We start from the raw sequence: 11,622 nt of genomic DNA, 5'->3' as shown, positions 1-11,622 counted from the left end.
GCAGCAGCACCCAAAACAGGTTAAAGCATCAAGAGTCTTAACAGCTTTTGGGTTTGAAGAGGAACATATTGATTCTTTATATTGCACCATTTCGAGCAAGTAGAGTTTAAAAAGGGGATTTTTACCGGAAAATTTACATTTATGAATGTGAAATTTTGCAAAAATAATAAAAAGATTTATCACATAAAATTCTTTTCGTTTAGAGCCACAGGGATTGTAAAAACCAAAAAGCACATCAGAGTATGTAAGTGAAAAGTTATTAAGGATATAAGTTTGTATATAACGAGTAAAGTTTTTCCAAAAAGCTACAGTGAAGGGGCATTTCCAAAATAGGTGGATGACAGTTTCATTGTCCTGATGACAAAAGGAGCAGCTACAGTCAATGTCCTTGTGTAGAGATTGCTTTGCTGGGTAGCACCTGTGGAGCAGTTTAAAACACACATCCCGAAATTTGTTTGTAACCAGGTATTTAGAAGGTAAAGTCCATACAGTGGTCCATTTGATATCAGGTACAAACTGCCTCCAGTAGTGAATGACATAAGGCACAGTAGCAATATCTTTCTGAAGTAAAGCTCTAATTTTTTTGTTACTCATGGAAGGACTGGAGGCAAAACAGATTTTGCCCACAACAGTCTCAAAGATTGACAAAGAAGAAGCAATTGGCCTCTCGGTAAGTGAATGAACCCCACCCCGAAATAACATGAGCACACCTTGAGGAATAGCGTCCATAACAATAGCAAACTCCTTGGGAGTTACCGGAATCTGAAAGGATGACAAAAATTCAGAGTATGACATCAGGAACCCCTCAGGATTGAAAAGTTGCTTGACAAAAATTAAATTATTATTATACCAGTTTGAAAAAAAAATCGATTTGTTTTTATATAGAATGCAAGCATTGTTCCAAATTTGAAATGTGTGGGGAGAGAAAGAGTGTTTATAAATAAGAGACCAAGCTAGGAGCATCTGTTTGTGATAATTGGCTAGTTTTACTCATTTGATTATTCCACTTGCCATGCTGTGACATCATCTGCATACCCTCTATGGATACACCTTTTATAGCAGTAAACAGGGGCATTTTTGAATGATGATGATGTGATGAATAGCTAATAATAAACTTCACTTGTTGTACCAAAGGTAAAGCAGCTATTTTACTTGTTTTTGGTAAATAAGATACTGTATAATCTTGATTTAGCACACCGGAACACAGTTTTAATCGTCCTTTCTCGGGCTCTGATTGGCTGGATTTCGTGTCATTCATTCACTCTGCAGACGCACCTCTCCCTGATTGGTCCAATGAACTACGCCCCGCCTTTTTAAACCGTGACGGGCGGGTTTCACAAACGTTAAAGACTCCAATTGGCTCAGTCCGCACGTCAATCCTAAATGGCGCCCTCTGATTGGCTCCTTTCCGCTAACGTTTTGCCCAGTACCGTTAACGTTAATTTCGTGCGCAGTGCTGTCAAGCTAGCAACATTTAGCCATCGCGAAATGAGAAATAAAACCACTATTATTTACACGTTAGCTCCCTATTTCTACGCAATGTGATGTTTTCAGTAAATACGCGTGTTTTCCTTTCATGTTCGAGTGTTTTCTGTCGTAGTGACTGAGCAAGAAGCGAAAAGGCGAATATTAGAAGGTGGAAACCGGAAGTGAACGTTGCAATGTCTGCGCTTGATGGACGTTGGGTGATGTAGTCCGTAGTCGACTTATAATAACCGGGATAACGATAGCATTTTGACGGGATAAACTAGCTTAAAATTCATTACAGCCCTTGGAAATTTTTGCCTTAACAAACGCCTTGTTAATCTTTACTCCCACGGACTAAATTTAGCATTCGAGTGCAGATTTCTTTGGCTAATGTGGCTATTATGAATCGCCGCTGTCTCTCTAACTAAATACTGTTCCCTACGCATTGCTTTCCTGTGTCATCCTGCCGTCGCTTGGACATAGCAATCCACATGGTGCTTTAATATCGACCGTGTTTTTGTTAGAATAGAGAAGATACTCCACGGACGGGCACGAAATCTACGGACGAGTCTGGTAAGCAACCTGTTCTTCTAGCTGGGGATTAATGTAACGTGAAGTGTCAAGCTGCTCCTCTCCTCCACAAGCATCAGTGCGGGCTAGTGCTAGCCTTAGCTTCATGTTTTTGGCTACTTTACTGTGATTTCATTGAGGATCATACGGTGTAATAAAACGTCTAGTATGGCACCGTCCCATAATCAGCTTGTGGGAATGCGGTTATGTATTATTTATTACACAATGCGAAACTAACATTGGACATTGCTGTCAATCGTAAACAAACACTTTGACCTTTAGGCTGTTAGCTGTTCGTAATTTATAATGTTTGTGTTGTGTCATCTGCTCTATGTGAACATTAGCCATGCAAGTGCAGTTGACAGCTTCACGGATTACCATTATGGACAAGTATATACTATACTATTAACATGCAATAAACACTATTATTTGTATTCCTTTAACCTCTTAACCCCCACTTGAAACAGGCCTATTTTCAGGTTACAGTTCGGCATTACCCAAATCTAGAAGCTTATTGGAAAACTGTCAATGTAGCAACGGAAACTAGGATAAAAATGCAAAATGCGACAAAAACATGACAAAACAGCCACTAAAAAGTGACAAAGTGTTGTCAGTCACCTTGAGTCTCTCTCTCTAAAACTAAAAAATCAGGTTAGAAATCTAGGAGTGATCATGGACTCAGACCTGAACTTAAACAGCCACATCAAAGCAACAACATCAGCAGCTTTTTACCATCTGAAAAACATGGCTGAGATCAGAGGAATAGTGTCAAAACCAGACTTAGAGAGACTTATCCATATGTTTGTCTCCAGCAGGTTAGATACTGTAACGGCTCACTGGCCTCTCTAAATGAGCTGTCAGAGCTGCAGTACATCCAGAACGCTGCTGCTCGAGTCCTGACAAGAACCAGGAAATACGACCATATTAGTCCAGTGCTCCGGTCTCTGCACTGGCTTCCTGTCACTCAGAGAATAGACTTTAAAACAGCTCTGCTTGTTACAAGTCTTTTCGTGGTTTAGCACCAAAGTACATCTCTGACATGTTAGAGCCGTATGAACCATCTCGGGCCCTGAGAACTTCAGGGAGGGGCCTCCTGGTGGTTCCCAGAGTCAGGACTAAACACGGTGAGGCTGCGTTTCAGTTTCATGCAGCTAAAATCTGGAACAGTCTTCACGAGGATGTGAGACAGGCCTCAACTCTGACAATGTTCAAATCCAGGCTGAAAACAGTTCTTTTTACCGATGCATATGACTGAAAGTATTTTATCTGCACTCTCGCCTTTTGCTGTAATTGATTAATTTTATGTTGATGTTTTTTATTGATTCTATTTGTTTTCTAATATTTATGCAACTGTGAAGCACTTTGAATTGCCTTGTGTATGAATTGTGCTCTACAAATAAACTTGCCTTGCCTTGCCTTGCCACTAAAAAGTGACACAAAAAGTGACAAAGAAGCAATAACAGAGGGACAAAAACGTGCCAGAAAAGATACAATAACACAACAAAAAAGTGACAAAAGAGTAGGGCTGCAACTAACGATTATTTTGTCATCGATTAATCTATCGCATATTTTTACGATTAATCGATTAATCGCTTGGCTGTGAATGGTGTAGGAAAATTGGATTAAAAAAAAAAAAAATCACATAAAGCTAAAGTGGCGTTGCTTGAGGACGTGTTGATGGAGGAAACTTAAAGCAGTACTAAGTAACGTGTTTACCTTAATAAATCCTTTCCGTAGTCCCTGTGGGGGTAATACAAGTGTTTATGGGATGATTGGAGGGTCTTTCATCGCCCCCTGGTGTCTCTGGCCAGAAAACCATGTTTGCAACTTGACTGCCCCCGGTGCGGAGAAAGCAATACACACTAATGGAATCACGAAGAAGAAGCTAACATGCTAACGGGCAAAGCTAACTGCGGGCTAACGTCACTTTAAACAGTATTTACAGCCAAGCTTGAGTGAAGAAAAATATTTCCGTTGTATAATTGGATGCACAGTAACCCTCTCTCCCTTCGCCGTTTCTGTCCGCGTAGTATTTACTCTCCAAGACAATTAATAAATTAAAAAATCGTAACTTGCTACTACACCTGCAGTTGCGCTTATGGCCTCTAGGGGGAAGAGTTACTTAGTACTGCTTTAAAGTAAACGTTTGTTGGAGGCTCTTGGCGCTAATTCTGCTTCTGATTGGATGAGACACAGACGGATATTTATGAAATTTACAATATACAAAACACTACAGACCCAAACTATGAAAAACAAAGTAGGTTTTCATCAAAAATACTACATTTTCATGTCAGTTTTGCTCTGTTTAAGTCTGTGTGAACCAGAACACGATTAATCGATTACTAAAATAGTTGTCGACTATTTCAATAATCGATTAGTCGTCGATTAATCGATTAGTCGTTTCAGCCCTACAAAAGAGTGACAGAAATGTGGCGAAAAAGCAACAAAGAAAACAATGAAAAAACCCTACAAAAAATGCTTCAAAAATGTGACCATAAAGCAGTGCCAAAAGTGACAGAAACGTTTTGTAGGCCTTAGCTTTCAAATGAGGAATTACACTGTTGCTCGCCAGTCGAGAAGCTTTTAGATTTGGGTAAAGCCGAACTGGAGAAAATGCACTCGGTTAAAGCGGGGGGTTAGAGGTTAAACTTATTAACACTGACCAGCGTGAAATGTCTTGTAAAATACGTGGACTATGTTGATCTGCCTAATGCATTTACTTATATTTCCTTGTTTAAAGGAACAGGCCACCGTTTTTCCATGTGATATGTTCTTACCTGAGCTTAGACGAGTTGATACGTACCTGTCTGGTCTTTGTGCCCGTGGAAGAGCTTGGTCGCTTCCAACTTCACCCCCGTTTGGAGCTATTGGAATACATTGGGAGAGGCCAAATGCTAACAACGTCTTTGATCGTTAAATTTGGGTAAAGCCCAGTATAAAAAAAACATGAATCTAAAAGGAATTCCGGGGGAGTATGGTGTGCCACAAGGTTCAATTTTGGGACCATTATTATTTATTATTTATATTAATGATTTTGCTTCTGTTTCTACGACCGCCTTTCCCGTTCTTTTTGCTGATGAAACCAATCAAAAAAATTATAATAAAAAGCTGAACTGGGGAAAATGCACTCGTTATTGTTAAGGCGGGGGGTAAGAGGTTAAAATGTATTTGTGGAAGTGCACAATTACGCTAATTTGAGCCAGGCAGGTCAGAGTCCAGGGCTGTTTTTCAGTCCCAGTCCGCCCCTGGACACAAAGACCAGACAGGTACACATCAACTCGTCTAAGCTCAGGTAAGAACATATTTCAGTATAGAAAAACAGTGGCCTGTTCCTTTAAGGTAAAGCCATAGCGAAATACTATAGGTACAGCAGGTAGGGGGTACTCCAAGGAGATACTGTATACTGTATACCTCGAGAGTGTTGTCAAATACTTGGAAAGAGATCAATTAAATCTGCTTTAACCAATAAAAAGGCGGGTTTTTGTGCCCAAATAAAGCTAAAATTTGCTTAGTCATTCATATTGCTGGCATAAAGAAACATATAAGTTAGTTTTCATTTTCAATAGTACTTTTTTAAAACTTAAATGCTGCTTTTAATGAAGGCTTAATGAAAATGCTAATTATCATAAGGCTACTGTGTCTTTCAGTATAGCAGTCAATACTGATGATATTTCAGTATATTTATTCACAGATACCACAGAGCTCATGCAAACTATATGTAAATAACACCATTAATGAGCGGCAACCATGTATGGATGTAGAAGCTTGTCTGACTAATAAAACTTCAGGATTTGGGCATATTGTAATCTGTTCACTTCAACCCTGTGGACTGTAGTTTATGTGGCGTATCCTCTGGAGAGAGTCTGTTACCTGGCTCTGCAGTGAATGTGAGTCCCCTGCCAACTGTGCTGCCGCTGTTGAAATACTCAGCAGTGTTTATGGGGCAAGTCCCAGGCCGCAAGCACCCATTTTTTTTCAGCGCATAAGGCTGAATTTTGTTTAGAGCTCTGCAAACTGTCCGCCAGCTCTTGCATTTTTGCCTACCCACATAATCACACAGTCATCGTTTACAAACAAAAAATTCATTTCTTTGAATAATCTTGCGTTTGTGAGTGATTTATTTCTTCAGATCCTCAACATTAGTACAGATAATATGACACATTTTAGATTTACTGTATTAATATGATAAATTGGCTGCACATTAACCTCTTAAAGGATCTATATCATGCTATTTTAGCCATTCCAAAGTTAAGTATAGGCATGTATATGATATATTGTACCTCTACCACTATGGAGCACTAATTTTTGTGATAAATTTAAGTGTTTTCTGGAGGTATTTTTCAAACCTGGAAGACAAAACGCTTCGATTCAGTTAACTCCGCCCCCTCTCTCCGCACATACTTTACCGTAATATAAATAAACAGCAATAAGTGAAGTCACTTCACGATGCAGTTATACGGAGTTGACATCTGCAGCACAGAAGAAGAAGAAGAAGATGAAGAAGAAGATCTTTATTTATATAGCGCCTTTCACAGACATATAGTCACAAAGCGCTTTACATGAGACAGTTGTACATTCACTCCATACTCGGTGGTGGAAAGCTACGTTTGTAGCTTCAGTTTCCCCTGGGGGAGACTGACAGAGGCGCTACACACGTCTGCGCCAACAGACCCTCTGACCACCACCATTCACTCACACATCATTCATCCTGGCCTATTGTGCATGTTTTTAGTGGCTTCATATATGGCTAACACACATGCTAATATGCTAACACACATGCTAATATGCTAACACACAAGCTAATATGCTAACATACAAGCTAACACGCGTTTGGATTGACTCACCCTCTGGTCCATCGCTGTTTACATTATGGGACTCGCGTTGGTTGTAAAAGTTAATCCACTTTGATTCAGGTGAAGGTTCACAAACATCCATCAGTGACAGTCACAGAAAAACACCATTTTGGTGAAAGTCGCTGAATCCAGGAGAAAAAAAACAGCTTCTGAGAGAGTGGCCTCTTCTTGAAAAAAGTTGAATAAACTCCCGTCCTCGTAGCCAAACGCGCTTCTTTTTCTCCGTCCGTGACATTATCATTAGGTAAGAATAAAGAACAGGTGTGTCCAGAATTAGTTGCAACGAGCTCCATCTTCAGCTGCAGCACAAACATGACTGATCTGTTCAGACGCTCAGGGGATGTGTTTGTTTTGGCCTCAGCTGACCTGGAAGCACCTCGGGCACATCATTTTTTTTTTTCCCCTCTTTGTTTCTCTCTTACGACAGAAATAATGAAAAAGCTGTTTTACAAATTAAAATCAGGCCGTAAGCATAGAATTAAGACATTACATTACAGACGTCGAGCACTTCCGTTCCGCTGTTACGACACAACTGAACACTCAGTCGTTCACCAGGAGAGGGCGGAGCCTCAGAGAGCAGGATTCAGGAGGATTACTGAGAGCTGCGTGAATGAAGCCACAAACCACTCTGGGGGTGTTTTTGATAAGGAAATAGCATAACAACATGGCTAAAAGCTCCAAAAAGTCGATTTTGCATGATATAGGACCTTTAAGTATTTTCCTCCCCCTACATGTTCCAGCCATGTCCTAATGTGTAGAATGAGCTCAGACCTGTTCATCACAACTGCCTCTAAAATCCTGCACTGTCACTCAAAAAGGTGTTGCTGGGTCAGAAGTGCAATAGAATATAGAGATTGCAGTTACGCATAAGACCTGAGGTGGCAGTAGTGAGCATAAAATGACCAATATGTTTACCTTATCTCTTTAAGGTAAACATATTACTTATCATAATTACTTACTGTATGGCAATACGTATCGGAACGGCTCCTGAGTATCGTGAAACGTATCGGATCGTGACAAAAGTGGATCGTCCCAGCCCTAGTATTTACTATAATTTTCGGTCGTATTTCATTCAAAATGGTCTTGTTTTCACTCCTCAGTGATGGATAATGCACACACGAAAACAGTGGAGGAGGTTCTGGGATTCTTCGGAGTGAACGAGTCAACGGGTCTCAGCTGTGAGCAGCTCAAGAAGAACAGGGAGAAATGGGGACCCAACGGTAAGAAATCATCACTACAGGTTTGTTCATTAGTATTCTCTGAAAGCCAAGGAACAAATGGTGGAACCACTGCGCTAGTTTGTAGCAAGCCTTTCCTTTCACAATACAATAAAAGAGATAAATGATGTCTAATGTCTGATCATTTTCAATAACAAACTGCTTTTGTTCTACCCACAGAATTGCCAGCAGAAGAAGGTGAGCATTCTGCAGGGGAGGATTTTTTTTTTGTGAAGGTTTTATGGTTATTTTGTTCTCCTAACTGTATTTTCATTATTTTCTCACCAGGAAAGTCACTGTGGGAGCTGGTGTTGGAGCAGTTTGAGGATTTGTTGGTTCGGATTCTGCTGCTGGCTGCCTGCATTTCATTTGTAAGCCAAGAAAACATCCTTATTTTATAGCACCAATGTAAGAACTGAAAAAAATAGTTATAAGAACTACATTCATTGAAATAACACTTGGAAAAAACTGTTCAAGTGGTGGGATCTATGGGTCCTGATTAGCCTCCAGCCTGAGGAGAGAGGGTGAATAGTTCGTGTCCAGGGGGAGAAGGGTCAGCAGTGATCCGACCCACAGGGGAGATGGAGGCTCGCAGCCAAACCAGAGTCTGTCAGGGCGAGGGGGGGTGGTGGGGCTGTGTCTTTCCTGAAGTCCACGATCATCTCCACTGTGGCACAGCAGCGTTGCTCTCTTGGTACAGCAGCGTTTTTCTGCATTGGTAATGTCTGTGTTCCACATTGTTTTACTGGATGCTTTTGTACGCCTTTGCTGTGTTTTTGTGAGGTTCAGTGGATTTCTTTACTGCAGAGAGTCTGTACTAGCCACGAAGGACCCAGGTTTAGTAAGTAAACAAACAGCTAGCTGATGAGCTAAAGACATTTGAGACCTACACATTTCTTCATCTGAAAACCTGAAGAGGCACCGAGAGCCCCCCACACCTGCAGCACAGTGGAGGCAGCACAAGAGGCGCTACAGGAAACAAAAAAAAGGACAACAAGGAGCCACACAAATCTTCTACCCCTGTTCTGTTCTGACTAATGTTCATTCACTGGAGAATAAGACGGATTATATTCATCTGCTACGCTCTTCCCAGAAGATGAGGAAAGACTATTGTGGAGCGGAGCAGGACACCACGCTCTGAAACAGGGCGGTGCACCGTTTCAGAGGAGCACTAAGGCAGTTTTCCGGTTTCCCAGACCTCCAAAAACATGCTGGTCAGGTTGGCCCACAATGGCGGCGCGCTTAGTCGCAGCGGCTCAGGACTAGCCCAACATCTGATCACTATTTCATTTTACAATTGTGGAGGGGGTTTGAGCACCTGAATGATCCTGGGACCTCTGTTGTCGGGGTCTTTGTGCCCCTGGTTGGGTCTCCCATGGCAAACATGTGGGTCAGACCTTGACGGGTCAGACAAAGAGAGGTTCAGAAGCCCCTTATGAGAGCCCAACAAGCCCGGCTTGAACTGTGGCCACCACCTGCAGGAGGGGCTGGTGCAATGTGATTTGGGCAGCTCCAACAACTGCCCCCACGACCCGGAAACGGATAAGTGGAAGAAAATGGATGGATGGATGGATGGACAATGACAAATAAAGCACTTACTTACTACTTACTTTCTTTACTTTTCATATTGAATTTAAGTTGTAATCCTTGTGTTCTGCTCCAGACTTTGGCCTGGTTCGAAGAGGGAGAGGGCACCATCACAGCCTTTGTTGAGCCTTTCGTCATCCTCCTGATCCTTATCGCTAATGCCATTGTGGGAGTGTGGCAGGTAAGTGATTAGTTTGGACCATTGTCAAGTTTCTCATGTTAATGCTGTTTGATTGCGTGCGCAAATCAGCTTTGTTGCAGGCATTTACTATATTAACCCTTGCCCTGAATCACAAGCTTCAAGTTGATTAGGAGTTTTAAGCTGGTCGTTGTCGAAGATACGATCCAAAATTTCTCTCAGGAAATAGGTCAAAAGGTTGCAGCGATAGAAAGAGCTTATTCACTGTTTCAACAGGTTTTACTGCAATTTTAACCCCTTAACTCCCACCTGAACCGAGCACATTTTCTCCAGTTTGGCTTTACCCCAGTCCAAAAGCCTCTGGAAAAAAGGTGTGAAAATAGCAACAGAACTGAGGCGAAAACAATGATGGAAATGTGACAAAAAAGTGAGAAAACATTGACAAAAAAAATGACGACAAATTGATGAAAAAGTGGCAAAAATGTCACAAAAAAATGACAAAAAATTGATAAAAAATGACAAAAAATTGATTTAAAAAAATTGCCAAAAAAAAAATTTGACAAAAAATGACCAAAAAAATGTGACAAAATTTGACAAAAAAAATACAAAAAATTGACAAAAAAATTACAAAAAAATTGACGAAAAAAAATTTGACAAAATTTGACCAAAAAAAAAAAAAAAAAAAAAAATTACAAAAAAATTACAAACATTGTGACAAAAATGTGATAAAAATTGACAAAAAAAAGACAAAAATGTGACAAAAAATGACAAAAAAGTAACAAAAATGAGTTGAATACCCAACAAGAAAATGATAAAAATATGATGACGTGAGGAAAAAGATCTTCTCGGTTCAGACGGGAGTTAAGAGGTTAATGGACTGTACTGAGCTGAATGTGTTATTACTCCATATCTACCATAATATACTGAGAACTGAGCAGTAATTTTAACCAAGAAATTAGGTTGTTGATGGTTATTGATCCGTATTTGGTTGATTGTAGGAGCGTAACGCAGAGAATGCGATCGAGGCGTTGAAGGAGTACGAGCCGGAGATGGGCAAAGTCTATCGTCAGGACAAAAAGAGCGTCCAGAGAATCCGAGCCAGAGACATCGTTCCCGGGGACATCGTGGAAGTGGCCGGTGAGTTCACAAACGACTCGTATCAAACAGTTGTGGTAAACGAATTTCCGACCGTCCCCTCTCCCCGTCCTCTCGCGTTTGGTTAGAAAATCTCAGCGGCGGACTATAAATACTAGGATCTTTCATTCCTCTAATTCCATTCCTAGTCTGTACTTTGGAATTAACCATCAGAAGATTAACTTTATTTAGACGTGAACCACCTGCAGCATAAACATATTCTCTACACAATCCGTTCTGAAAGATAGTCATTGTTTATGCATTTCAAAAGCATGTGACGCCGAAAGCTACTCCAGTCTTTTCCTCGAGTAACATTTGGTGAACGCGTTTATTCAAATGTTGTTGTGTTTTTTAAGTGGGGGTTATTATACAAAATAGGGAAGCACCGATACCACTTTTTCTTAAACCGATACGAGTACTTGCCGAGTACTTTTCTTCAACAGACTTACTTTTTCACAGCAGATTGGTTAGTAATCAGTTAATTTACTCATTTACATTTCCTTGAGTAAAGTAGGCGATACTTTTAAGAGAAGTTACATCAGAATTGGAACAGATGCCATTTTATTTTTTTCATTCAATATCATTTTTATTTTTTATTGCACTGTCCCTCATAGACAGAACGGCTCATGTCCAAAAGCTCCTCAATGCTTGTGCT

The 11,622-nt window shown here is 40.6% G+C and overlaps 1 protein-coding gene across 2 annotated transcripts in view; it reads left to right on the top strand.

Moving 5' to 3' along the window:
• The first annotated feature begins 1,662 nt into the window (after positions 1–1,662).
• Positions 1,663–11,622, top strand: part of LOC306960794 (sarcoplasmic/endoplasmic reticulum calcium ATPase 2) — a 59,738-nt gene continuing 49,778 nt past the window's right edge. The window contains exons 1-6 of one of the 2 annotated variants that reach the window (XM_079553349.1): positions 1,663–2,040; positions 7,991–8,110; positions 8,288–8,305; positions 8,396–8,478; positions 9,771–9,875; positions 10,832–10,970. In XM_079553349.1, the coding sequence (XP_079409475.1) occupies positions 7,993–8,110; positions 8,288–8,305; positions 8,396–8,478; positions 9,771–9,875; positions 10,832–10,970 (463 nt within the window). In that variant the 5' untranslated portion in view covers positions 1,663–2,040; positions 7,991–7,992. Of the gene's footprint in view, positions 2,041–7,990; positions 8,111–8,287; positions 8,306–8,395; positions 8,479–9,770; positions 9,876–10,831; positions 10,971–11,622 lie in introns of those variants that run through there. The other variant, XM_079553348.1, reaches the window with a different exon arrangement.

This window comes from Gobius niger (genome assembly GCF_951799975.1).
Source record: "Gobius niger genome assembly, chromosome: 3".
Classification (NCBI taxonomy): domain Eukaryota; kingdom Metazoa; phylum Chordata; class Actinopteri; order Gobiiformes; family Gobiidae; genus Gobius; species Gobius niger.
This window is presented reverse-complemented; position numbering and strand designations above follow the sequence as displayed.